The 27,316-nt window shown below is 38.2% G+C and overlaps 1 protein-coding gene across 1 annotated transcript in view; it reads left to right on the plus strand.

Moving 5' to 3' along the window:
* The window catches only part of KLHL2 (kelch like family member 2), a 180,346-nt gene that overhangs the window by 63,407 nt on the left and 89,623 nt on the right, over positions 1 to 27,316 (plus strand). Inside the window, exon 4 of the mRNA XM_007954203.2 lies at positions 9,282 to 9,444. Within this exon, the coding sequence (XP_007952394.2) occupies positions 9,282 to 9,444 (163 nt within the window). The remainder of the gene's footprint in view (positions 1 to 9,281; positions 9,445 to 27,316) is intronic.

Here is a 27,316-nt window from a genome sequence, read left to right on the forward strand (position 1 = left end):
GTAGAAAGGAGCAATCCTGAAGGATCCAGTGGAGATACAAAAGGAAATTGTGATCTAAAATTGCATGTTCAGTTATTCAGAGATTAGCAGTCATGATTTTTTATTGATAACGAATTTAAAGAGAAGGAACTAAAGAGTAGGAGATCAAAGTGAATTAATTTAGATAAATGATAATAGAAATAGAATAAAATAGTCTTTGAGATCCAAAGACCACTTTGAAAGAATGCTGGGATGGTTGAAATTGCTAATGCCCCTACTAAATGTTTGCACTATCTGTTAGAATGCCAGCTTCCAAAATGGTTGATAAATTTATTTGTTCGTTACCATCTCCCCAGAACCTAACCTGGTGACTGGCACGTAATTGGATAGTCAGTAAATATATGTTAAATGAAAAATGAGTGAATGGATGGATAGTCAGACCCTGTTTGATGATTGGAAGCTGAACCAGGTGAGAGGTCCTGGCAAGAATGAGATGGTTGAAGAAGAACCTGGAAACAAGCATTTTAGAGTCTATGGTTACACTGGTCAGCCTTTGTCTCACTTACTTTGGTCATGTTGTCAGAAGGGACCATTCCCTGGGAAAGGATATCTTGCTTGGTAAAGTGGAGGGTCAGCAAAAAAGGAGAAGACCCTCAACAAGATGGATTGACACAGTGGTTGCAAAGATGGGCTCAGGTATAGCAGGGATTATGAGGCTAGCACAGGACCAGGCAATGTTTCATTCTGTTGTGCATAGGGTTGCTATGAGTCAAAGCTGACTCAGTGTCACCTAATGAAAACAACAACATGGATGAACTGGTCATTGCACAGCAAGGTAGGCCAGATTACTAATGCCTAGAAGGAGAAAGCCATCCTTAGAGACAGTGATCTCTAAACAATATGTTCAGTGTTTAGTGACCCAAAATGCTGCTTTGCATTAGCACTGGCATGAAGTCAACTGGGTTGAACTACTGTGTTAGGGTAACACTTAGCAATCAGGAAGGGCAGATCTAGATGGATAGGTGGATAGAACAGAAAGCTGGCTCTGGGCAGCTGAGGCCTAGGGCCTTGTGATGTGGAAATATGAATAAGGGGTGGCAGGATGCCAAGGACAAACATTGCCTATTTCAAAATTCTGCTCTAGGCCAGACCTACCTATATCCCAGAAAAAGGAAGGAAACTTTCTTCGTCCTTCTTTGCTGCACCCCACACCTCCTGAGATCATAACGTCAGTCAGTAGTAGCAGTATGCTCATCACTGATGTGGCTTATAGCCATTTATAATACTGCTTATGTGAGTAAATGTGCAGTGTCAAGCAGCCAGTTGAAAAAATAAACTTGTAAAACTAGTGTAGACACTAGAAGATGTGTTCTATTCCATGACACATAGAGAAATATGAATATATATATATGTATATGTATATCTCTCTCTCTCTCTATCTATCTATCTATCTATATAAATGATAGGTAGAATTATTTTATAGAATCTTTTTTTAGTCCAGTAACAGAGCTTTAGTTTGGGGATTAATTTCTTTTTCTCAAGCACTTTGGACAGCTCTTTCCTTATTTGTTTTCAATTTCTGTCATGTGAGGCTCTTGCACTTTAAACAGATGTGTTTCTGATATGATATAAAATGTCTTGGAAGTTAATAAAATATCTACTTTTAGCAGTGTTTACTGTAAAGTTAATAGTGACTGAGATAAGAGTTTCGTATTTCCATGTTTTCATAGGCATCTGAGAGTCCTTTATATATGGAGGAATCAGACTCCTTGGTAGTCTCCTCTAATAAACAAATTACTAATAGCTCTAGATTTAAAAGATGTACTACATAAAGTATTGCCCCTTGTGCAGTGCATGCCCAAGCTGAAAATAAACCACAGATCCTAATAGCCAAGCAGAAGGAGTGTACTTGTCTCAGCAAAACATCTTATGTGTAATTTGGCTTGTCAGATAATGAGAAGTAGGATGAAAGCATCTTACTTTAAAATGTGCAGCTGGTATATGAGTGTCATACAGATGCTAATTGTTTGGCTGGGGTGTCTTCCATGTCTAGTGTTTTACTTGTCTTCACTAATCAGTAGTAGCTTTCGTCTCCACTTTTTTCTCATTGTGGAAAGCATTTTTACAGTATAAAATGCATATTATGTGTCTGCATATGTTGAAAATCAACATAATTTAGATGAAAAATATGTTTTTTCTGTCTTACAAAATGGATAGCATTTGAAGTTGAATTTATTTATTAGCTGGTCATGATTCTTTTACTTGATGTTTCTCCTAACATTTAAAGATAACTGCTGTTCAGTTGAACAAGTAAAGTCATGTGTAGAGCCTAATCAGTGTTTTATTAAACACTGACTTGATGGTCAAAGGCCTTTGAGACTCATGGTGTTCAGAGGACAGGCCAAAGTGAAGTAGCCTCTTGTAGGCTGTGGGTGATGGTTACTGGAGAAACCACATCCCATAAATAGCTTCCTCTCTACATTGTTGGCTTCAGTGGTGCAGGGATTAAAGTGCTCAACTGCAAACTGAAAAGTTGGCGGTTCGAACACACCAACTGCACCATGGGGGAAAGATGTGGCAGTCTACTTCCATAAATATTTACAGCCTTGGAAACCCTATGAGGCAGTTCTCTGTTGTAAAAGGTCGCTATGAGTCAGAATCAACTTAACAGCAGTGTTTTTTTTTTAAATTTCCTTTTAGAAGCCCTGATGATGTAGTGGTTGAGAAGTTGACTACTAACTGAAAGGTCGACAGTTCAAACCCACCAGGTACTCCATGGGAGAACAATGTGGCAATCTTCTTCTGGAGAGATTGTTGTTGTTGTTGTTATGTGCCGTCGAATTGGCCCCGACCCATAGCGACCCCTCCTAGGGTTGCTGAGGCAGTATCACTACGGAAGTAGATTGCCCCACCTTCCTTCTGAGTCTGGGCAGTTCTACTCTGTCCTGTTTGGATGCTATAAGTTAGAATTGACTCGACAGTAAAGAGTATCCATTGTTGTGTCCCTCCCTGGGTGGTCCAAATGGTTAGTTAACACACGTGGCTGCCAAATGAAAGATTTGAGGTTCAAGTTTACTCAGAGGTACCGCAAAAGATTTACTTGCAAAAAATCAGCCACTGAAAACCCTATGGTGGTCAGTGTTTCTCTAACACAAAAGGGTTTGCCATGAGGCAGAGTTGACTAGGTGGCAACTGGCTTTGCCCATTGCTGCATTGGCTAGAATTCTAGAAATCCAGAAAACATTCCTTTACCACTTCTCCCTGACTTTCTTTTAAATAATATGAGACTGTATACATGCTGCATATTAATTATAGAAAACTTTGAAAATAGATATATTTAAAAAGAAATAGTGTCTGTATTACTACTAACCAGAGATACATTCTATTAACATTTAGGGTGTATTCTGCTAGTAATGTCTCTCAGTTTATGTGTATATCTACATATGGAAAAAGAAATCATACTGTGTATTTAGAAATTAGTTTTATACTTATTAGGAACATTTTTTCCACTCATTAACTATAAAACTTAAACTTACTGCCATTAAGTCAGTTTGACTCACAGCGACCCCTCCTTGGGTTTCTGTGGAGGTATCTCTACTGAAGTAGTTTGCCCAATCTTCGTTCCGAGGAGAGGCTGGTGGGTTTGAACCACTTGCCTTCTGGTTAGTAGTCATATGCCTTAGGCACTACCCACCAGAGCTCCCATATATCCTAATAGTTGCAAAGTTTTCAGTTTTACTGATGTTATATAATTCATTCCATCTGTCTCTTGTTATTGGACATACAGGTTCAGAATAGCAGTGAAATACTGTCTGATAAATAGTGCCAGACAATGAGCCCCTTAGGTTGGAAGACACTCAAAATATGACTAGGGAAGAGCTGTCTCCTCAAAGTAGAGTTGACTTTAATGACAGGGATGGAATAAAGCTTTCAGGACCTTCATTTGCTGATCAGGCACAACTCAGAAATGAGAAGAAACAGCTGCAGGCATTGATTAATAATTGGAACATGGAATGTATGAGGTATGAATCTAGGAAAATGGGAAGTTGTCAAAAATGAAGTAGAACACATAAAGATCCATATCATAGGCACTAGTGACCTGAAATGGACTAATACTGGTCATTTTCAATCAGGCAACTACTAAAGCCAAAAATGAAGAAATTAAAGATTTTTAATAACTTCAGTCTGAAAGTGACCAAACATGCAATAAAGATGTATTGATTAATACTGGTGATTGGAATGTGAAAACTGGAAACAAAAGGAAGCATCAGTAGTTGAAAACTATGGCCTTGGTGTTAAAAATAATGCCAGAGACTGTATGATAGAATTTTGGAAGACTTATTCATTGCAAATACCTTTTTTCAGCAACATAAACAGCTACTGTACACTTGGACCTCACCAGATGGAATATACAGGAATCAAATCGACAACAACTGTGGAAAGAGGGTAAAGCTCAGACTGAATAGACCAGGAGCTGACTGTGGAGCAGACCATCAGTTGTTCTTATGCAAATTCAGGTTGAAGCTGAAGAAAATTAAAACAAGTCCATGGAAGCCAAAATATGACCTTGAGTATGACCTACCTGAATTTAGACCTGAATAATAAATTTGACACATTGAACACTGATGACAGACAAGTTGTGGAATGACATCAAGAACATCATATGTGAAGAAAGCAAAAGGTCATTAAAAAGACAAGAAAGGAAATGAGGCACTGTTTCATATGTTGTACATAGGATTGCTATGAGTTGGAGCCAACTAGACTGCACCTAACAACAAGAATTATAATTAATTATCATTAATTAAATTGTTATAGGAGCTCTGGTAGCATAGTGCCTAAGGCACGTGACTGCTAACCAGAAGGCTGATGGTTCAAACCCACCAGCCACTTCTTGGAAGGAAGGTTGGGCAATCTACTTCCATAGTGATACTGCTTCAGAAACCAAGGAGGGGTTGCTATGAGTTGGGTCTGACTCCACAGCACATAACAACAACAGCAATATTGTTAGAGCTCAGTGTATGCACATTCACAATTTTTTCCATTTTGTTCACTCTTCCAAAATTATTTTGTCCATTTTATACCCTTATGGCCTGAGTGTATCCACATCCACTGTTTCTGTAATGTAATAGTCTGGAACTCCCCTGAAAGACTTAAACTTATTATTCAGACCTTTTATTACAATGGCCAAGATGTCTTGGTGACCCTACATAACAAATTAAGAAATCATCTCTTTATATTTCCAGATTTTTTTCCCCACATTTGTCACCAATAATACAATTCACCCACGTTGATAGAAACTGAGTTCTGGGATTATGATAGTCCAAGGAGGGATCGCTATGAGTCAGAGACGACTGACTGCATATAAACCACTTTGTTCCTTTTCGGTGATACGTAAAAAGCATAGAAATCAGAATGTTATCAGATAATGAAAGATTAGGATACTAAATTTGATCTCCCAAATCAAGGTTTTCCACATTTCAGTTACTTGTGTACCAGCTTCATGATTTTGCTATATCCTGTACTACCAGTAAGGACCTCTGGTGGTGTAGTGGTTAAGATATTTGGCTGCTAATCAAAAAGTCAGTGGTTTGAATCTACCAGCCACTGCTTCCATAAAGATTTATAGCCTTGGAAACCCAGCGGGCGTCACTATGAGTTAGAATTGAGCCGGTGGCAGTGAGTTAGGTTTTTTTGGTTTGGTACTGCCAGTGCTATTCAGTCCTTAATGCTTTTTTTCTACATTGACTCAGTTTTTGTGCTTGAAATAAGTGTAAAGTAACCTTAAAATATATTTCTAGCTATTATTATGAGAATGTTTATCTATATGTTATCTGAAATTATTATACCCACTTTGAAATACTGCTTTCAGAGCAGACTTGACCAGGTGTGTTACCTGTTCCTTACCAGGTGTGTGAGCTTGAGCAAGTTACCCAACCTCTCCAAGCCTCTGTATTCATTTCTGTATAATAAGGATAATGAGACGTTGCCTGCTAAGTGCTTAGCCCAGGAGTCTGTTTGTGTACTGCCTAAGGCGCTTGACTGCTAACCAGAAGCTTGGCGATTCAAACCCACCAGCCAGCCACTTCTCGGACAGAAGATTGGCCAATCTACTCCTGTAGAGGCACTGCCTCAGAAACCCAAGGAGGGATCGCTATGAGTCAGAGACGACTGACTGCATATAACAGCAACAACAAGAAGTGCTTAGCACAGTGCCTGACTTGATAATTACTCAAGAAATGGAAGTAACTACAAGAATAAGTTGCTGAAGTGGTTGCTATATTTATTACTCTTGCTGAAAATAATAGTTTTGGAGATTTAGAATTAAGACAAAAATTGTTATTCTTGATCCAGAGATGTTGCTAAAGGTAGTAAAAAGAACAATAGGCCAAAGAATTGGCAGATTTGATTATTTCTTAGCTTTCTACTGATCAGTTGCATGACTTGGTCAAGTCTTTCCCTTGCTAGTGTTAGGTTTCTTTACCACGTTAGGAGGTTTGATTAAAGTTAGGATATCAAGTTAGGAGATTTGATTAAACCCTAAAATAATCCAGTTTAGAGATTGCCAGCTCTGTGAGTGATCCTAATGTAAAGTATGGCTCATCTGAAAATTGGCTCATTTTTATTTTCTTCAGCTAGTTAGCTAACTAACACAGAAACTAAAATAGGAAGTTTGTGTGGCCTCACTTGCTTCCCTGTTCTCATTATAAATGATTGTTGGTCACCAGGGGTCATATATGAAGCCCAGATCCATTAATAATTGTTTTTGAAGCTGTCTGCAACTATTTATATAATTATGAGCTATTGAAATTTAGTCCTAGTAAAATTACAAAGCTGAAACATTTATGAATGGTTTACTGACAATATGAAAAATGAAGAAATTGTTCTTACACATTTGACGCACATTTAAGGTGTGTTTACCACTGTGGTGTCACTTGACGCATCATTGTTATCAATAAAAAATTATATGTGAATTTCTCATCACATGGCCCACTTTTCAAACAACTTTTATTTCCCTGGATTAGATGACTTACTGTGTGTTCCTTTTAGATCAGAGATTGTTTGATTTTATAAATTTCAGTCTCCTAATAAGATAGGTCTTGACTTGATAGTGATGAAATTGAAATCAATAAAGCAAAACAAATTAAATAGCCTCTATAGCTACTTTTTTAAATGTGTGGGATGTATATGCATTTTTGCTGTTTACTGGCTTTTTCTTTGCTTTTCATTTAATAATATAAAGTGTAGATTTGATTTGTGTAGTGCTGCCTTGTTCTGAATGGCTACAGAGCATTCTATTGAATGATTATAATAATTTAAACCTTCTCATGGTGAATGTTTAGGTTCTTTTCTAACTTCTGCTATTACCTATTATAATACTCTAATGAATATCCTTGTTATCCTTATGCATCTGAAATTTTGTGCATATGTTAATATACCTGTAAGTTATTGCTCAGTCAGGATATTTGTATTTGCATTTTTTATTGAAGTAGACAAATTGATCTTCAGGGAGGTTGAACCAGTTTGCACTGCCACCAGCAGTGTATGAGTGAACCTGTTTGTACTGAACTATGCCCTCCCACCCTTCCAGGAGCTCCGTCTTTCTGTGTTACCAAGCAATTTGAATACCACTATACACCAGTGTTGTCTCTGGGAAAATGCTGATTAGATGGGTGATTTTTACTATTTGTGCAAATTTCATGTAGATTGAATATTACACCGAAGACCACTTTCTATGCTCTGTGTATATGCTCAATTAAATGGTTGCACTGTTAAACATCTTGGAATTTACTTTACATTGCTTCAGAGCACAATTATGCCAATGTAGAAAAACCTCCAATTTGCAAATTAGCAGCAAATAAAGACTTCCATGGAGATTCATTCTCATAACATAATGAAGCACAGTCCACATGCTATGCAAAAGATTTGACTAAAATAAAATTTTTGTATTTATTTTTTTTCCTTTAATTGAGAAGGAAAAGGTGGGTTTTTTTTCCCTAGATATTTTATCCATTTCCCAGAGAAAACTGATATTAGTTGGCAGCATTTAGCTAAAACACAAGCAGTCACCCTCCTGGTCTTGAAAGCTACCCATTCCATTTTATTGTGTGTATACACACATGCGCATACACATACCTTTTACTCTACACACACATACACTGTAATCTGAGAGTTAAAGCTGTGCTTCTTTTTAAAAAAGTCATTTGTGTTACAGAAAGACATGAATACTCTCTCTCACATTTAAGATTTACTGTAAAAGGTATTCATAAACCAGTGTTTATTTTCTCTAATTATTCTGTCTGTGTTATAGCTGGGCATTTATGAAAGTCCATTCCTAAAGAAACTTAGAAAGTTTTATTTATATTGTTATGTTAATGTGGTTTTTTCTAAAATTGATGATGGTTCTAATAGTTGAGAGTTTTTGTTTTTGTCCCTACTTCCCACCCTCCTCACCCCCCACCTCCATTTCATTTTATAAAAGGGCAGCAGATGTTCAGCAAGTTGTTTTTTATGAAATTTTCCTCCTTGATTTGACTTCCTAATGTGATTCTTAACACAGCACCATACTAATTCACTTAGAAAGAAAAAATTTTCCATTATTGACCTATTTGAAAAGTAGTTATAGTGTTGCATATAGTATTTATCATGAAAAATAGTGGTAAAATCTTACAGAATATAACCAATAATTAATATAAAATTGCTTGAGTTATTCAAATGAAAATACAAATTAAAAAATGATTATTAAGCAGTTACCCTTTATGCTTTCCTTTTTAGCACATATATTGTATTTTAAAGAAATTGTCTTTTGCAAATTGCAAAAATGCAATTTGTTGTGTTACTCAGAAAGCAGAATAACAATAGACCTTCAGCAAAAATGAGGCTTTATTGTGGTCTGTGTTACCCTGGGCTCAGTGCTTCCCCACCAATCACTGACTCTCATGATTGTTAGAAACGAGGAAAGAAAACTATTCTCATTGAACCATAGTTCTCCCTAGCATCCGCATATATTGTGTCTTTAAAATTCAAAGGAACATTTTGTTTATGCTTATAAAAAGGACCATTAATGTAATATCATCTAATAGGTTTTATGTTCTTGTGACCAAAAAGAAACGACCTTTGAAAGATTCCATGGAAATTACAGAAAATGAGAGGAGTCACCACAGTTTTTGAAAATATCTTGACATTTGTTTTCTATGAAATATTTAGTGCTGGATAGAGGTTATAACCTATAGCTGGACCTATAGTATCCTACTTTGGAAGCAGTAAATAGCCATTGCCTAATCATGCTGCCTTGTGTGTTGCAGGTACTTCTCCCAGCAGCTGGTCTGTTACAGTTACAGGATGTGAAGAAGACTTGCTGTGAATTTTTGGAATCCCAGCTTCACCCTGTCAACTGCTTAGGGATCCGGGCTTTTGCTGATATGCATGCATGCACAGAGCTCCTGAATAAGGCCAACACCTATGCAGGCATGTAGAACAGATCTCTGTGAAAAAGTAGCTGGGAGCAGAGCACTGGGGAGGAGAATATTCCTACATTTCTTATTGGTTTTACCAAAGAAATAATGGTATAAGCTAGTTAGTTCGTTATGCTTGTTGGGGTAAAAAAAAAAGTTCTTCTGTAAACTTGACTTTTATAGATTTATATGGGGTGAGCTTATGGCTTCATTACCCTTCACAAAATTGTTTCAGACAGAAAATGTAATCTGAGTTCCAGAAATGTGATTTAGGGATGAACTGTTAGAATGCAACCCATCTTTAAGTTTGGGGGATGCCTATAATATGTAATCATATTCATGTAATTCTTTTTAGTGAGATGAGATATTTTAAGAAGAACCAAAGACAAATTTGGATTCATTAATTCAGTGCCACCAATTCAGTTCTTCAGCTAAGTAGAAAATATTTTTTCTAAATTGAAACTCCACTAACTGCTATATACAGTGCACCTATTATAAGTGACTTATATTAGGAAAAACAACAAAGAAGCTTAGATGTTTTTTTTTTCTGTATGAAGCAATCACTGTTTAACAAAATACCTTCCTTGGATTGGTAGTCATTTCCATAGTGCTTCATAAAAGTTACTGAATATTAAGAGAGAAGACGGACAAAGGAGAAAATAAATAAAGCAGGATTAAAAGAAGAGATGTCCAAATATAGTTAATATGATGAAATAGAGCTCTTAGGTTCACTCATACCAGAGCTAGCTCATTTAGTTTTTTTCTAGGTGATATATTTTTATTTTTTTCTCTCTTTAAAATCTTAAATTTATTATAGTACAAAGTGTGTATAATTTTCTACTAGAACCAGACGACCTCTGTATCTTAGTCCCACCACTTGTCTGTCAGTTTGTCATACTGTGGTGGCTTGTGTGTTGCTCTTAGGCTGGAGGCTGTGCCACTGGTATTTCAAATCCCAGCAGGGTCACCCATGGTCAACAGGTTTCAGTGAAGCTTCCAGACTAAGACAGACTTGGAAAAAGGAAGGGACTCTCTACTTCTCAAAGAATTGGTCAGTGAAAACCTTATGAATAGTGGTAAAACACTGTCTGATATATTACTGGAAAACTTTCTGAATAGAGCTAAAACATTGTCATATAGTGCTGGAAGATGACCCCCTCAGGTCAGAATATGACCTCAAAATATGACTGGAGAGCAGCTGTCTCCACAGAGTAGAGACAACCTTCATGATATGGATGGACCTCCATTTTGGGACCTCCATTTGCTGATGTGGCATGACTCAGAATGAGAAGAAACAGCTGCAAACATCCATTAATGATCGGAACAAGGAATGTACCGAAGTATGAATCTAGGAAAATTAGTAGTTGTCAAAACTGAAATGGAACACATAAAGATCGATATCCTAGGCATTAGTGAGCTGAAATGGACTGGTTTTGGCCATTTTGAGTCAAACAACCATGTGATCTTCTATAATGGGAATAACAAATTGAAGAGGAATGGTGTTGCATTCATCGTCACAAAGAATGTTTCAAGATCTATTGTGAAGTACAGTGCTGTCAGTGATAGGATAGTATCCATACACCTAGCCCAGTTAATACTACTTATTCAAATTTACACACCAACCAACAAGGAAAGACTAGGAAATTGAAGATTTTACCAACTTTCTGCTATGTGAAATTGACCAAACATGCAATCAAGATGTGTTGATTATCACTAGTGATTGAAAGTGCAAAAGTTGGAAACAAAGAAGAATCACTGGTAGTTAGAAAATATGGCCTTGGTGATGGAAATGATGCTGGAGATCACATGACAGAATTTTGCAAGACCAATGACTTATTCATTGCAAACACCTTTTTGCAGCAACATAATCAATCAGTGGCTATACATGTGGACTTTGCCAGATGGCATACACAGGAATCAAATCAACTACATCTGTGAAAAGAGGCGAAGGAGAAGCTTAGTATCTGTAGTCAAAACAAGGCCAGAAGCTGACTGTGGAACAGATCATCAACTGCTTATATACAACTTCAAGAAGTTGAAGACAATTAAAACATGTCCATGAGAGCCAAAATATGACCTTGATTATATACCTGCTGAATTTAGAGACCATCTAAAGAGTAGATTTGATGCACTGAACACCAGTGACCAAAAACTAGACGAACTGTAGGATGACATCAAGAACATAATCCATGAAAAAGTAAAAGTGCATTGAAAAGACAGGGAAGGAAAGAAAGACCAAAATGGATGTCAGAAGAGACCTGAAACTTGCTCTTGGACAGAGAGTAGCTAAAGCAAATGGAAGAAATGACAAGATGAAAGAGCTGAATAGAAGATTTCAAAGAGCAGCTTGAGAAGATAAAATCACTTACTGTAATGAAACGTGCAAAGACCTGGAGTTAGAAAACCAAAAGGGAAGAACATGCTCAGCATTCTCAAGCTGAAAGAACTGAAGAAAAAATTGAAACCTTGAGTTGCAATATTGAAAGATTCTGTGGGCAAACTATTGAATGATGCAGGAAACATCAAAAGAAGAGGAAAGGAATACACAGTGTCACTGTACCAAAAAGAATTGGTCTATGTTTATCCATTTCAGGAGGTGGCATATGATGATGAACTGATGGTATTAAAGGAAGAAGTAGAAGCTGCACTGAAGGAATTGGTGAAAGAAACACCAGGCCCCAGGAATTGACAGGATACCAAATGAGGTGTTTGAAGAAATGGATGCCGCACTAGAGGCACTTACTCATGTATGCCAAGAAATTTGGAAGACAGCTACCTGGCCAACTGACTAGAAGAGATCCATATTTGTACCCATTCCAAAGAAAGATGATTCCACAGAATGGGAAAATTATCAAACAATATCATTTGATACCACACACAAATAAAATCTTGCTGAAGATAATTCAAAAACAGTTTCAGCAGTATATTGACAGAGAACTTCCAGAACTGCAAGGTGGATTCAGAAGAGGACATGCAGTCAGGGATATCATTGCTGATATCAGATGGATTTTAGCTGACAGCAAAGAATACCATAAAGATGTTTACTGGTATTTTATTGACAGTGCAAAAGTGTTTGTGTGGATCATAACAAATTATGGATAACATTGAGAAGAATGGGAATTCCTGAACACTTTATTGTTCTCATGAGAAACCTATACATAGACCAGGATGCTGTCATTTGAACAGAACAAGGGAATACTGCAGGTTTAAAATCAGAAAGGGAGTGCATCAAGGTTGTATTCTTTCACCATACTTAATCAGTCTATATGTTGAGCAAATAATTTGAAAAGCTGGACTATATGAAGAAGAATGTGGCATCAGGATTAGAGGAAGACTTACTAACAACCTGCAATATGCAGACAACACAACTTTGCTTGCTGAAGGTGAAGATGATTTGAAGCAGTACTGATGAAGATTAAAGACTACATACAACTTGCAGTATACTCAACATAAAACAAAAATCCTCACAGCTGGGCCAATAAGCAGCCTCATGATAAATGGTGAAAATATTGAAGTTGTCAAAGACTTCATAATATTTGGTACCACAATTAATACCAATGGGAGCAGCAGTCAAGACATCAGATGACATATTGTTCTGAGCAAATATTCTGTAAAAGACTTCTTTAAAATGTTGAATAGCAAAGATGTCTCTTTGAAGACTAAGGTGTGCCTAACCCTGGCCATGGTATTGTCAGTCACCTCATATGCATGTGAAAGCTGGACCATGAATAAGGAAGACTGAAGAGGAGTTGATGCTTTTGAGTTGTGGTGTTAGTGAAAAAGACTGAAAGTACCATGGCCTGTCAGATGAACTAATAAGTCTGTCCTGGAAGAAGTGCAGCCAGAAGGCTCCCTGGAGGTGACAGTGGCCAGACTTCATCTTACATACTTTGGTCATTTTATCAGAAGGGGCTATTCCCTGGAGAAGGATATCAGGCTTGGTAAAGTGGAGGGTCAGTGAAAAAGGGGAAAGCCCTCAACAAGTTGGATAGACACAGTGGCTGCAGTGATGGGCTCAGGTATAGAAAGGATTGTGAGCCTGGCACAGGACTGAGCACTGTTTTATTGTATAGTATATAGGGTCACTATGAGGTGGATCTGACTTGATGGCACTTAACAACAACAACAACAGCATATCTTCATTTATAGATTTCTTGTTCAAATTATGCCAACTGTTTTCATGGCAAAATTGTCAATTTCATCAAATTTTAATGAAATATTGGTTCTTTGTTTTTAGTGCACTGTATTTTAAATCAGGGAGCTCTGGTGGCGTAGTGCCTAAGTCATTTGACTGCTAACCAGAAGGCTGGCGGTTCAAACCCACCAGCCACTCCTCAGAAGGAAGGTTGGGCAATCTACTTCCATAGTGATACCGCCTTGGAAACCCAAGGAGGGGTTCCTATGAGTCGGACCTGACTCAATGGCAAACACAGCAACAACAATATTTTAAATCAAGATTTAGTCTTAAAGGATGTACTGCTTTCATACCATATTTCTGAATCTTACATGTCATTGAGTTTCTTAGGTTTATGTTGTTGTTTAGGTGCCTTTGAGTTGATTCTAACTCATAATGACTCCCATGAACAAGACAAAATACTGCCTAATCTGCACCATCCTCACAGTACTTGCAGTGCTTGAGCCCATTGTTGCAGCCCTTGTGTTAGTCCATCTCATTGCAAGTCTTCCTTTTTTCCCAAACCCTCTACTTTACCAAGCATGAAATCTTTCTCCGGAGACTGTTCTTTCCTGATAACATGATCAAAGTATAAGAGAAATTCTCACTGTCCTCACTTCTTTTTTTTTAATTGTGCTTTGGGTGCAAATTTGCAAAGTAAAATTGATTTACATTCAGCAGTTTGTGCACATTTGATTTCATGGCCAATTACCATCCACAGCCATAAAAAACTCCTTTCCTCCCTGCCCTGAGACTACCCGCATGCTGTGCCCCTTTTAAGTATGCATTTCTGTCAGTCCAGCATTCCCTCCATGTGAGTGTTGCCCCTCTGGTGTCTCATGGCTGGTTGATCTAAAGGGTACCTCTCCCTAGCGTAGGTGGTTGCATTGCTCTAGGGTAGGTGTTCTTCATGTAGGTCTTTCTCCTGTTTGGCTGGGAGCCATTCCATGATAGTGAGTCCATTTCTAGACCCAAAGAGTAACCTTGGGCCATAGTCTTGGGAGTTTTACCAGTTTCTATCCAACCAGCAATTCTGGCTGTTTTTGTGTCTTTGAACTTTGTTCCACGTTTTTCCTCCCACTCTATCATTTTGATCCCTTTCCAAGCAATTGGCATTGGTAGCCGGGCACCATCTAGTTCTTCTGGTCTTGGGGTCGTGAAGACTGAGGTCCTTGTGGTCCATCTTATCCTTGTTTCCAGATGTTTTTTATTTTCTTCACTCTTCTTTACTTTAGATGAGAGGAGACCAGTAGCTGCATCATAGATTAATGTATGGAAAGCTTTTAAGACCCCAGTCACTACTCACCAAAGTAGGCTGCAGGACAAGATTTTTATGTACTATTTTGTGGCAATTTAGCCTGATGTCTCTCGAGCATATGATCCTGAGACCACAGGCCTGGTGATTCTCTCTCTCAAGGTGTTTGGTTGTCTCTGAGAAGTTACTCTAGCTCTGCCTTCTTTTGCTTTTGTAATATATGTAGAACAAGTGCATATGTAAGATTACCTTGCCAAATCTATCCTTGGTCTAGGGTACATACCTGTTCGCTGACCCCCACCTGCTCTTCTCACCTGTGTATACATTTATCTGTAGCCTGTGGTTGGTGTTAGTAGTAATGCAGTATTGTGCATATGTTAGAATTTGCCTCTGTTGTCTATATCACATATGCACGTTTCAGTGTCTTTCCTTTCCCTAATGTCATCATGCTGGTCACAGAGTCTTTCCATACTGTCTCTTCCCTTATCCAAATCGCCATGTGACCCCAAACTAGTCTGAAATTTTCTCCTTTCCTCCTGTCCTTCGTAACCAGCAAACTGAATTTCCTTCACTGAGTAAACTTTTCTTTGACTTTTTACAGTAACGGGCTTGCGGTAGTTTGGTTTATATGTCAACTTGGCTGGGCCTGGTTGAATGGCTGGGCAGCTGGTGGTAGTTATTCGCCATGATGGGACTGGCAATCAACTCCATGGTGGGATCTACCACAAGCAGCCTTTGGGATGGTCTTCTTCCTGTATATAAGGGGAAGCCTTGGGAATGGTCTCTCGCATGTGGCATGCTTGGGCCCTGCGTGTAGCTGTGTCATTGTTCAGCATCCTGACATGCTCTGCCAACCTTGGGACTTACAGTGAACTTGAATTAATGGCCTGCTGTGTGGTTTGGTAACATCAGGACTGTGCTTTTTTACTTATCAACCTTGGGCTTCTCAGCCTCAGCAGCCAGCAGCTGTCTGAGTGAAGAAATGCCTCTAGCTCCAGTAGGCCAGGAGCAGGAGGCAGAGCTGGACTCCAAGGTTGAGGGGCTTTCACCCAGCCCCTAGAGTCTGGCACTTTGAACTTGGACTTAAAGGCTCCAAACTGTAAAAGAATAAACTCCTGTTTGTTAAGAGCATCCCATTTGTGGTATATTCTTGTTAAGAGCAGCCCTAGGTAACCACAATAGGGCTCATACAGTATTTGTCCTTCTGTGATCAACTTATTTGACTTAGCGTTGTTATTGTTGTTGTTATGTGCTGTCGAGTGGGACCTGACTCATAGCGACCCCTCCTTGGGTTTCCAAGGCAGTAACACCATGGAAGTAGATTGCCTAACGAACCTTCCTTCCGAGGAGTTGCTGGTGGGTTTGAACTGCCAGCCTTTTGTTAGCAGTCAGGTGCCTTAGGCACTACACTGCCAGAGCTCCTTCACTTAGCATAATATCCTCTAAATTCATCCATGTTGTGAGATAATTCATGTGTTCTTTGTTATTCTTTAATGTTGCATTGTACTCCATTGTGTGAATGTACTATAGCTTGGTTCTCTGTTCATCTGTTGATGGACATTTAGGTTGTTTCCATCTCTTTGCTGTAGTGAATTGTGCTGAAATGAACATAGGTGTGCATATGTCTGTTTCTGTCCTATCTCTCACCTCTTTAGGATGTATTCTTAGTAATAGAATTGTTGGATCAAATGGTATTTCTATTTTCAGTTTTTAATGGAAATACCTACCATTTTCCACAATAGTTGTCCCACCAGGAGTGTATGAGAGTTCCAATCTTTCTGCAACCTCTCCAGCATTTGTTATTTTTTGTCTTGTTGAACTTTGCTATTATTGCTGGGGTGAAATGATACCCCATTGTTGTTTTGATTTGCATCTCTCTAATAGCTAATGTTCATGAACATTTTGTCATGTGTTTGTTGGCTGCCGGTATATCTTCTTTAGTGAAGTGCCTGTTCACGGCCCTTGCCCATTTTTGAATTGGGTTGTTTGTCTTATTGGTGTTGAGGTGTTGAAGTTTTCTATAAATTTTGGAGATAAGTCCCTTCTCAGATATGTCATAGCCAAATATTTTTTCCCATTCTGTAGGTTCTCTTTTTACCTTTTTTCCTTTTAATTGTTCGATGCTCAATAATTAATTTTTAAAAGATCCCAGTCAGCTTCCCTTCCGCTGCCTGTGCATTTTGAGTTATGCTTGATAGTCTATTTATGCTGTAGATTAGGGCCCCTAGATTTGCACCATTTTATCTTTGATAAGCTTTATATAAAGGTTTGGGCTTTACATTTAAGTAGTTGATCCAACTTGAGTTTGCTTTTGTGTATAGGGTAAGGAATGGGTCTTATTTCATTTTCCTGCAAGTGGATATCCAATTTTGCCAGCACCATTTGTTAAAGAGGTTGTCTCTTCCCCATTTAATGGGTTTTGGCCCTTTGTCAGAAATCAGCTGTCCATATTGGATGAGTCTATTTCTGGATTTTGGATTCTGTTCCATTGGTCTATCTATCTGTCATTATACCAATACTACACTGTTTTTGACTTCTGTGGCTATAGGTTTTTAGATCCAGGAGTGTGAGACTTCCTACTTTGTTCTTCTTCAGCAGTGCTTTACTACTCCAAGGTCTTTTTCCTTTCCATATGAAATTATTGATTGATTTTTCCATCTCCCTAAACACTGTTGATGGAATCTGGATCAGGATTGCATTGAATGTGTGCCTTGCTTTGGGTAGTATTGACATTTTCACAATATTCAGTCTTCCTATCCATGAACAAGGCATATTCTTCAATTTAGGTACATTGCTTGCAGTCTCTTGTTTTCTTTGTATAAGTCTTTTGTGTCCTTGGTAAGATTTATTCCTAAGTATTTTATCTTTTTGGTAGCTATTGTAAATGGTATTGTTTTCCTTATTTTCTTTTCAGAGGCCTCTTTGTTGATGTAGGGGAATCCAACTGATTTTTGTATGTTGTTGACCTTGTATCCTGCCTCTTTGCTGAACTTTTCTATAGTTGTTGTTGTTGTTATGTGCCGTCGAGTCAGACCTGACTCATAGCAGTCCCTCCTTGGGTTTCCGAGACAGTATCACTATGGAAGTAGATTGTCCAACCTTCCTTCTGAGGAGTGGCTGGTGGGTCTGAACCGCCAGCCTTCTGGTTAGCAGTCAAGTGCCTTAGCCACTATGCTACCAGAGCTCCAACTTTTCTATTAGTTCCAGTAAATTTTTTGCTGAGTCTCTTGGTTTTTCTATGTATAGAATCATGTCATCTATGAATAGAGATAGCTTTACTTCTTCTTTGGCAATTAGGATTCCTTTTATTTCTCTTTCTTGCATTATTGCCTTGGCTAGGACTTCCAATACAATGTTAAATAGAGGCAGTGATAGAGGGCACCCTTGTCTGTTTCCTATTTGCCAGGGGAATGTTTTGAGTCTTTCTCCATTAACAATAATTTTAGCAGTTGGTTTTGGTTATATGCCCTTTATTATGTTGAGGCTTTTCCCTTCTATCCCTATTTTGCTGAAAAGTTTGAACAGGAATGGATATTGGATTTTACTGAATGCCTTTTCTGCATTGATTGATGTGATATATGGTTCTTTTGTTTTGTTTATGTGGTGGATTACATTGATTGTTTTTCTGATGTTGAACCATCCTTGCGTAACTGGTATGAATCCCACTTGGTCATGATGTATTATTTTTTTGATAATGTTGTTGGATTCTATTGACAAGGATTTTGTTGAAGATTTTTGCATCTGTATTCATGAGAAGTATTGGTCTGTAGTTTCCCTTTTTAGTGGTGTTTTCCCATGGTTTTCGTATCAGTGTCATGCTTGCTTCATAGACTGAATTTGGGAGTATTCCTTGTTTTTGTATGTTGTGGAATATTTGAGTATTATAGGTGTTATCTCTTCCTTGAATGTTTCATATAATTTTCCAGTACAGCCATCTGGGCTAGGACTTTTTTTTGTTAGGAGCTTTTTTATGACGTGCCCAATTTCTTCTTTTGATATGGGTCTGTTCAAGTATTCTATCTCCAACAGGGATAGTTTAGGTAGGTCTCGTGTTTCTAGAAACTTACCCATCTCTTCCAGGTTCTCCAGTCTGTTGCATTACAGTTCTTCAAATATTCTTTTACTATCTTTTTTATTTCAGTTTGTTTTGTTGTGATGTTGCCCTTTTCATTTATTATTTGTGTTATTAGCGTCTTCCCTTCCTTTTCTTTTGTGAAGTTTACCAGTAGTTTGTCAACTTTGTTAAACTTTTCAAAGAACCGGGTTCTTGTTCTGTTCTTTTTCTCTATTTTTTTTGTTTTCTATTTTATTTCTGCTTGGAACTTAATTACTTCCTTACTTCTGGATACCGTAGGTTTTCTTTGTTGCTCTTTTTCTAATTGGTGGAATTGTTGAGTTAAAAAGTTGATTTCGTTCTTTCCTCTTTTTTGATGTGTGTGTTTATGCTACAAATTGACCTCTGAATACTGCTTTCACTTTGTCCCAAAGGTTTTGGTATATCTTCATTCTCATTTGTTTCTAGAAATTTATTTCATACTTTATTTCTCCTGTTACCTAGTAGTTTTTGAACAGTGTGTTACTCAGTTTCCACATATTTGATTTTTTTTCCTTGGTCTTCTTATTATTGACTTCTAATTTTATAGCTTTTTGATATGAGAAGATGCTTTGTAGTATTTCAGTGTTTTTGAATTTATTGAGGCTTGTTTTGTGCCCTAATATGGTCTGTTCTGGAGAAGGATCCATGTGCACTGGAAAAGAATGTATGGTGTGTTTTTGTTGGATGGAGTGCTCTGTATATGTCTATGAGGTCAAGTTGGTTGACTGTGTTGTCAAGTTCCTCTGTATTTTTGTTGAGTTTTTTTCTAAGTTGTTCTGTCCCTCCTTGAAAGTGGTGTGTTAAAGTCTTCTACTACTATTGTAGAGTTGTCTATTTTTCCTTTTAATTCAGTTAATATTTTCTTTATGTATTTTGGGAGTTCTGGTAGCGCAGTGCCTAAGGCATTTGAGTGCTAACCAGAAGGCTGGTGGTTCAAACCCAGCAGCCACCCCTTGGAAGAAAAATTGGGCAATCTACTTCCATAGTGATACTGCCTCAGAAACCCAATGAGGGGTCACTATGAGTCAGATCTGACTCAATGGTAGTGAGTTTGTTTTTTATGTATTTTGGAGTTCTTTCATTGGGTGCATGGTTATTTATTATGATAATGTTTTCTTTGTCAGTTGATCCTTTTAACATCGTATAGTAGCCTTATTTGTCCCTTATGCTGTTTTTTGCCTTGAAGTCTATTTTATCAGAAATTAATACTGCCACTCCTGCTTCCATTGGTTGCCATTACCTTGATATATTTTTTCCACCCCTTAATTTTTTAATTTACTTTTATCTTTGTGTCTAACATTAGTCTGTTATATTGGAAGCATATCGATGGGTCTTCTCTTGTCCAGTCTGCCACTCTCTTTCTCTTGACTGGTGCATTTAGCCCATTCACATGTAATTAGTGATCAAAAAAAAAAAAAAATCAAACTCATTGCCATTGAGTTGGATCCGACTCATAATGACCCCTCCTTGGGTTTCTGAGGCACTATCTCTATGAAAGTAGATTACCCAGTCTTCCTGAGGAGTAGCTGGTGGTTTGAACTACCAGCCTTCTGGTTAGCAGTGAGATGCCTTAGGCACTGTGCCACCAGAGCTCCTGTAATTAGTAAGAGGTATGAATTTATTGCTGTCATTTCATTGTGTTTTTTGTTGTGTTGTTGATGATTTCCTTGTTCCAAATATGTTTCTGTGCTGAGTCCATTTTGTAATCAAGTGTTTTCTCTTTTCTTCATTATTCTTGGTTTTGTGCTTACTAAGCCCCTGTGTTTTTCTTCTTTCTGAGTTTGCTTAGAAGGATTGCTAATTTTCTTTATGGTTATCCTGAAGTAAATTCTTACCTCCCTAAGTTTGGAACAGTCTATTCTTTAAAGACATTGTTGATCTATCTTCTTGCCATTTGGAAGTTTTGTCATTAAATCTTTTATTCCATCTGTTTGCTTTGTTGGTGGTGTCGTCTGCAAATTGACTCTCTTGTTTCTCTATGTTCATTTTTTTATGAGCTTATTTTGAGCATCTATTCCTGGTTTGGGTTCTAAGTGGTGATTTCAAGTGTCCTGATTTTAATTTCTTGTTCTCTATTGGAGGTTCTCTATTGGAAGGACCCCCTTTAGCATTTCTTGTAGGGTTTGTCTGGTAATGTCTTGATTCTGCACTCATGTGTGGGACAGTTTGGCTGGATAAATGATTCTCGATTGGCAATTCATTTCTTTCAAGGTTTTACATATGCCATCCCAAGGCATTTGACTGCTAATCAGAAGGCTGGCGGTTCAAACCCACCAGCCACTCCTTGGAAGGAAGGTTGGGCAATCTACTTCAGTAGTGATGTAGCCTTGGAAACCCAAGGAGGGATCGTATGAGTCAGATCCGATTCGACGGCTGTGAGTTTGGTTTGATTTTGGTCTGTTGCCTTCTTGCCTGCATGGCTTCTGCTGAGAAATTAGAGTTTAGTCTTACTGGTTGTCTATTGTAGGTGACATACTGTTTTTTTCTGAGCTGCTCCCAAGACTCTTTTTTGTCTTTGGTTTTAGAAAGTTTGATTATGATATGTCTTGGTGACTTTCTATATGGAGTTTGTTGAGCTTCTTGGAAAGTTTGATTATGGTATGTCTTGGTGAGTTTCTGTATGGGGTTTGTTGAGTTTCTTGGATGATTATCTTTTATTCCTTGATGATTTTGGGGAAATTTTCTGTTAGCAAGTCTTCTACAATTTTCTCAGTGGTTCTTTTTTTTTTTTTTTTTTTTTTTTTCCTTTCCCCCTCTTTTTCAGGTTTTTTAGTCAGGGGTTTTTTTTTTTTTTTTTTTTCATGTCATCTCATATAACTTTTAGGTTCTCTTCATTTCCTTAAATCTTTATTCTGATTTTTCTTCATACAAGCTGGCATCAAGAGATTTGTCTTCTAGCCGGGAAATGTGTTCTTCAGCCAGTTGTAGTCCACTCTTTGTCCTTCCACTGTGCTATCTCCATAATTTTAGTGTTCATCTTCTGGATTTCTAATTGCTGTTTTTGTATGAGTTCTAATTGTGTATATTTACCTTGTTATTTTGTTCTTGAATGATTTTCCTGAATTCTCCCAGTGTACTGCCCATGTTCTTGTTTCTGTTTATGGTTTCCTTGAGCACTTAGAGGGTCTTCTCTCTCTCTCTCTCTCTCTCTCTCTATATATATATATATACGTATATACACACACACCTTCTGAATTGCTTCTCAGTTAGTTCTATTGCTTGTTTTATTTCTATTATCTTGTCCTGTGTTTTTTATGTTTGTTTGATTTGTGGTTGTCTGTTGTTTCCTAGACATTCTGAAGTTTTGTCTTTAATTGTTAGTTAGGTGTTGTTTGGTTTCACCCTGATTTCATGTTTTACTTTAGCTGAAAGTGTGGAGCAGGTGTATTTCTTTGGCTATTAACTCAGCTGTACTGGGTTGCTCTCCAGCTCTCTGTGTTGATGGAGTCACTGGTGGGGATGTGGGTACAGGTTTCTATTGATCGTGAAGAGGATTTGGAGTTGGAAGAAGCGGGCGTTGTTCACTTTTGTTGTTGATCCTGTGGCACAGGAACTGTTGATGTTACCAATCTATTGGGTGAGGTGTTCAGTGTAATATCTCCGGTTGCCTATTGGAGGTTTAATGTGCTCCTCTTATTGGATGAGGCATGGGAGAAGAGGGAAAAAGAAAAGTGCCAGAAGCAAACCCAACAGAAAGGCAAAAAGAGTTTTCCATGTTTGGAGCGAAATAATTCTGTCATTGATGAAGCAATTCAGGGCAGCCTAAGTCCTTCTGAGTCCCTGTCTGCTGCTGCTGATGCCCTGCTGTCAGTCAAAGGATCGCAGTTCCAAGCTGACAGAAGCTCCAAGGAAAAAAGGGTCACCACTTTCTGGGTCTATGGACAAACCGCAAAATTCCAGTACACAGATCCACTCTGTGCCAAAAAAGATCATCAAGAATTGGCCCCAAGTCCACTGCCACGCACCTGCTCCAGGGCTCCACCTTCTCAGAGGGAGTTTCTCCCTTTCTCCTACTCCCTTCTGGATTCTGCAGCAGCCCAAGCCAAGGGGGGGTCTTGATCCATTTCCCAGTAAGATTATTGTTTTCACTCAGAGCCCCAACGCACCTCAAAAATTGATGGTGTAGCTGTTGTGAGACTCCAATGCTTGTGGGGTTCTGTGATGTGGTTTTTTTCTGTTTGTTTTGTTTTGTTTTACTTCCTTCCTAGACCTCTTTTGTGTTTATAATGACTCCTCTCAGTCTGTCTCCACCTCCACCGATTGGGCTGGTTCATTTATTTTTCGCAGTCGTTTAATCTGCTGTCTTTCTTCATCTTCACTGAATCTAATACTTTTATCTTCTCCTTAGTTTCACATAACTCCAGTATCATTTTTTTGTATCAGAATCTCACTTGGAAGAGGCCCTAAAAACCTGTGTGCTATTTGTACAACTCCATCTTCCTCCCAATCACCATCCTCACCTCTAAGGTAAATTCCAACGATACTTCTTTCAAGACAGATTTGTTCATTTTTCTGTCAGTCCTTGTTACATTATTTATTTTTTGCCAATACATAATTCAAAGGCATCAACTCTTCTTTGGTCCTTCTTACTCATTTTCCAGCTTTCATGTGCAAGTGAGGCTATTGAACATATCATGGTTTGGGTCTGGTGCTTCTTAGTCTTCAAAGTGATATGTTTGCTCTTAAACACTTTTGAGAGGTGTTTTGCAGCTGATTTGTCCAGTGAAATATGTGGTTTGATTCTTGATTGCTGCTTCCATAAGTGTTGATTGTGGATCCAAGTAATATGAAATCCTTGAAAATACCAATGTTTTCTCCATTTATCATGATGCTTCTTACTTTTCCAGTTGTGAGGATTTTCATTCTCTTTAGGTTGAGGGGTAATCCATACTAAAGGTTGTAGTGTTTGATCTTCATCAGTAAGTCCTTCAAGTCCTCCTTGCTTCCAGTAAGCAGTGTTGTGTCATCTGCAAATCGCTGGTTGTTAATTAGTCTTCCTCTAATCCGGATGCCATGTTTTTCATATAGTCCATGTTCCCAGGTTATTTTCTCAACATACAGATTGAATGTTGTTGTTGTTAGGTGCCATCAAATCAGCTCAGACTCATAGCAACCCTATGTGGAACAGAACGAAACACTGCCTAGTCTTGTGCCATCCTCACCATTTTTGCTGTGCCTGAGCCCATCATTCCTACCACTGTGTCAGTCCATCTCATTGAGGGTCTTTACTAGCCCTCTATTTACCAAACATAATAAAGATACTTCTTCAGGGAATGGTCCCTTCTGACAATATGAACAAAGTAGGTGAGATGAAGTTTGGTTGTTCTTGCTTCCAAGGAACATTCTGGCTGCACTTCTCCCAGGATAGAGTGTTCATTCTTCTGACAGTCCATGGTATTTTTCAGATTGAGTAAGTATGATAAAAGGATGCAACCTTTCCTGATTTTAAGTCATGCAGTATCCCTTTGTTTTGTTCAAACAACTACCTCTTGGTCTATGTACAGGTTCCTCGTGAGCACAGTTAAGTGTTCTAGAATTCCTGTTCTTAGGTTTATAAGTAACATTTAAAAACACTTCTCATTATAGAAAATTGCACACACATCCAAAATTAGAATAGTATCCATAATCCAACTTTAAGTTTTCAACTCGTAGATAGTCTTGTTTCTACTATACCTCTCTCTACTTCTTTCTTCTTTATTATTATTTTATATGTAAATAGTTTAAGTCTAATATACATGTAAAAAGTATACAAATAATAAGTCTACACCTTGATAAATTTTTCTGTTTTCATATTATGTTTAAAACAAATTCTGTCATCATGTTATTTCATTCTATGCGATAATAAAGGAGCTCTGCTGGCTCTCTGGTTAAAGGATTGTACTGCTAACCAAAATGTCTGTAGTTTGAATTCTCCAGCTACTCCATGGTAAAAAGATGACAGTCTGCATCCATAAAGATTTACAGCCTTGGAAACCCTATGGGGCAGTTCCACTCTGTCCTATCAGCTTTCTATGAGTTGGTATCAACTTGATTGTAGTGAGTGGGTTAAACAATCATAAGGACCAATTTCAATAATGAAGCTAATCCCATTTCTTTGGTATTTTGATAACTAATTGAAGTCAACTTTCTAAAATAAATAGTCCTACAATAATAAAAAACAGTTATTCTTTGTAATAAAAACTGATTGCTGTTTAAGCAAATTGGTGATGAGGAGGTAAGAAGTCCATGCAGGAAGATGTTCATAGCTCTCTTTTCTGCCGTAAACAAATAGTTGTTTTCTTGTTTCCTTGTCTGCTTACATGTATGTGTGTATGTGTGAGTACTTGTATGTATGTCTTTGTATATTTGAATGTATGTATGTATATCTCTTTCATCTGTTTGTTTTTAATAATTCTAGCATCTTATGTGTCCAGAAAATCTACCCAAATCCAATCATATAACATGTGAAAGGATATAAGAGAATGAAGTACAACGAATGAGTTTACTATCTTTTCTTTTGCTTATCATAAGTACATGTCTAAGTAGGACCTGTGACAGACTTATCTAGGCATGAAAGAAGAAAAGGAACAGATATATAGCTATGATAAAAGAGTCGGGAAAGAAGGCAGAAGAAAGAGGAGGAACTGAGGGAGAAAATGGACAGAAAATGGAAAAAACCTTCATAGCCTTGGTGTACTTTCTGTTTAAAGGTATGACTGCAGTCAGGTGCCCAGAGCACTTCTTTTTTTTGTTTGTTTTAAATTGTGATTTGGGTGAAAGTTTACAGAGCAAATTCACTTTCCATACAGCAGTTCATATACACCTTGTCTCATGACATTGACTACAATTTACCACAATGCAACAGCTCCCCCCCCACTTCGCTCAGATGGTTACCTCTTCCCTGTGTCTATCCCTCCATGCACTCCTGCCCCGAGCTGTCTCCCTGTGCATAAACTACCCTTCTTTCTCCCATAATTGTTCTCTCCAAGGAGTGTATCTACCTCCGGTAAATGTTCAACCCATATGCCTGTCTTTTGTTTGACTGGACGCCACAGGTGTGGGTTCAATTCCAGATCTGAAGGGCAGCCAGGGGCCATAGTCTCAGTGCTTCCACCAGGCTCTATCAGACCAGCAAACCTGGTCTCCCCTTTTACCCTCCCCCAAATGATTTTGAGTTTTGTTCCACATTGTTCTCCCTCTCTATCCAGGATCTCCTACATAGATCCCCCTCCAAGTGGTTGACAGTGATAGCCGGGCACCATCTAGTTCTTCTGGTCTCATAGTCGTATAGGCTGCAGATCGCATGGTGTACCATTCGCAAGGACAACTTGTTTCCATGAATCTTTGGTTTTTTTCATTCTTCTTTGCTCTGGATAAAGAGAGACCCATTGTTACATCTAGATGGCTGCTTGCACGCTTTTAAGATCCCAGTTGCTACTTGATAAAATAGGAGGTGGAACAATGTTTTGTGTACTGTTATGCCAGTTGAGCTTGATGTTCTCCATGACTGTGGTCCTGGGCCCACAGATTTAACCACTCGCTCCCTCTGGGTAGCTGGCTGTGACCAAGAAGTGACCACAACCTTGTCCCTTGTCAGCTCCGATATACACCTGGGAATTGTTATAGAACATACACATATACTTGTTGAACCATTGTCTGCCAACCCTATACATGGTGACGTTATTGTATTTAGATCTCTGTTAACTGTTTGTGAAGAGCAGCTAAGGGTGAGTCAGGCTCTTCTTGGTGGTTGTTTATCGTTGGCCCATTGGTGGAGACGGAAATGGTGGCTCTCAGTAAGTGAAGCTGCAGGAAGTGTGGGTGGCAGTTATGTCACATAGGGACTGTTGTTGTCTCCCACTCAGTTAGACAAAAATAACAATTGAATAACCATCAAAAAAGTAAAAGCAACTGGACAAAAAACATACCGTGTAATCACACAGGAACAGTAACCAAAAAAAGAAAAAAGGGGGGAAAAAACTGCAATATCTGGGGAGAGGGCAATAAGAAAAAAAAAGGTAGAGAAAGAAAATAATGAAGAAAAAAATGGGAAAATCACAAAAAGAAAAACAATGAACCGGGTCAACCACAAGAAAGAAAAAAATTGGAAACAGGAATAGGGAACAGAAAATAAGCTGAAAAGTAGAACCTGGGAAAGGATGAATAAAGAATAATAATAAAAAGGACAAAAGTAATAATAATAGTTGTTGTTGTTATTTGCCATCAAGTCCAACCCCACTCATAGCGACCCCTCCTTGGGTTTCCGAGGCAGTATCACTACCGAAGTAGATTGCCCCATCTTCCTTCTGAGGAGTGGCTGGTGGGTTTGAACCGCCAGCCTTCTGGTTAGCAGTCAAGTGCCTTAGGCACTATGCTACCAG

The sequence above is a fragment of the Orycteropus afer genome, unplaced genomic scaffold (genome assembly GCF_000298275.1).
Source record: "Orycteropus afer afer isolate SDZICR_OR568_19922 unplaced genomic scaffold, OryAfe1.0 scaffold00443, whole genome shotgun sequence".
Classification (NCBI taxonomy): Eukaryota; Metazoa; Chordata; class Mammalia; order Tubulidentata; family Orycteropodidae; genus Orycteropus; species Orycteropus afer.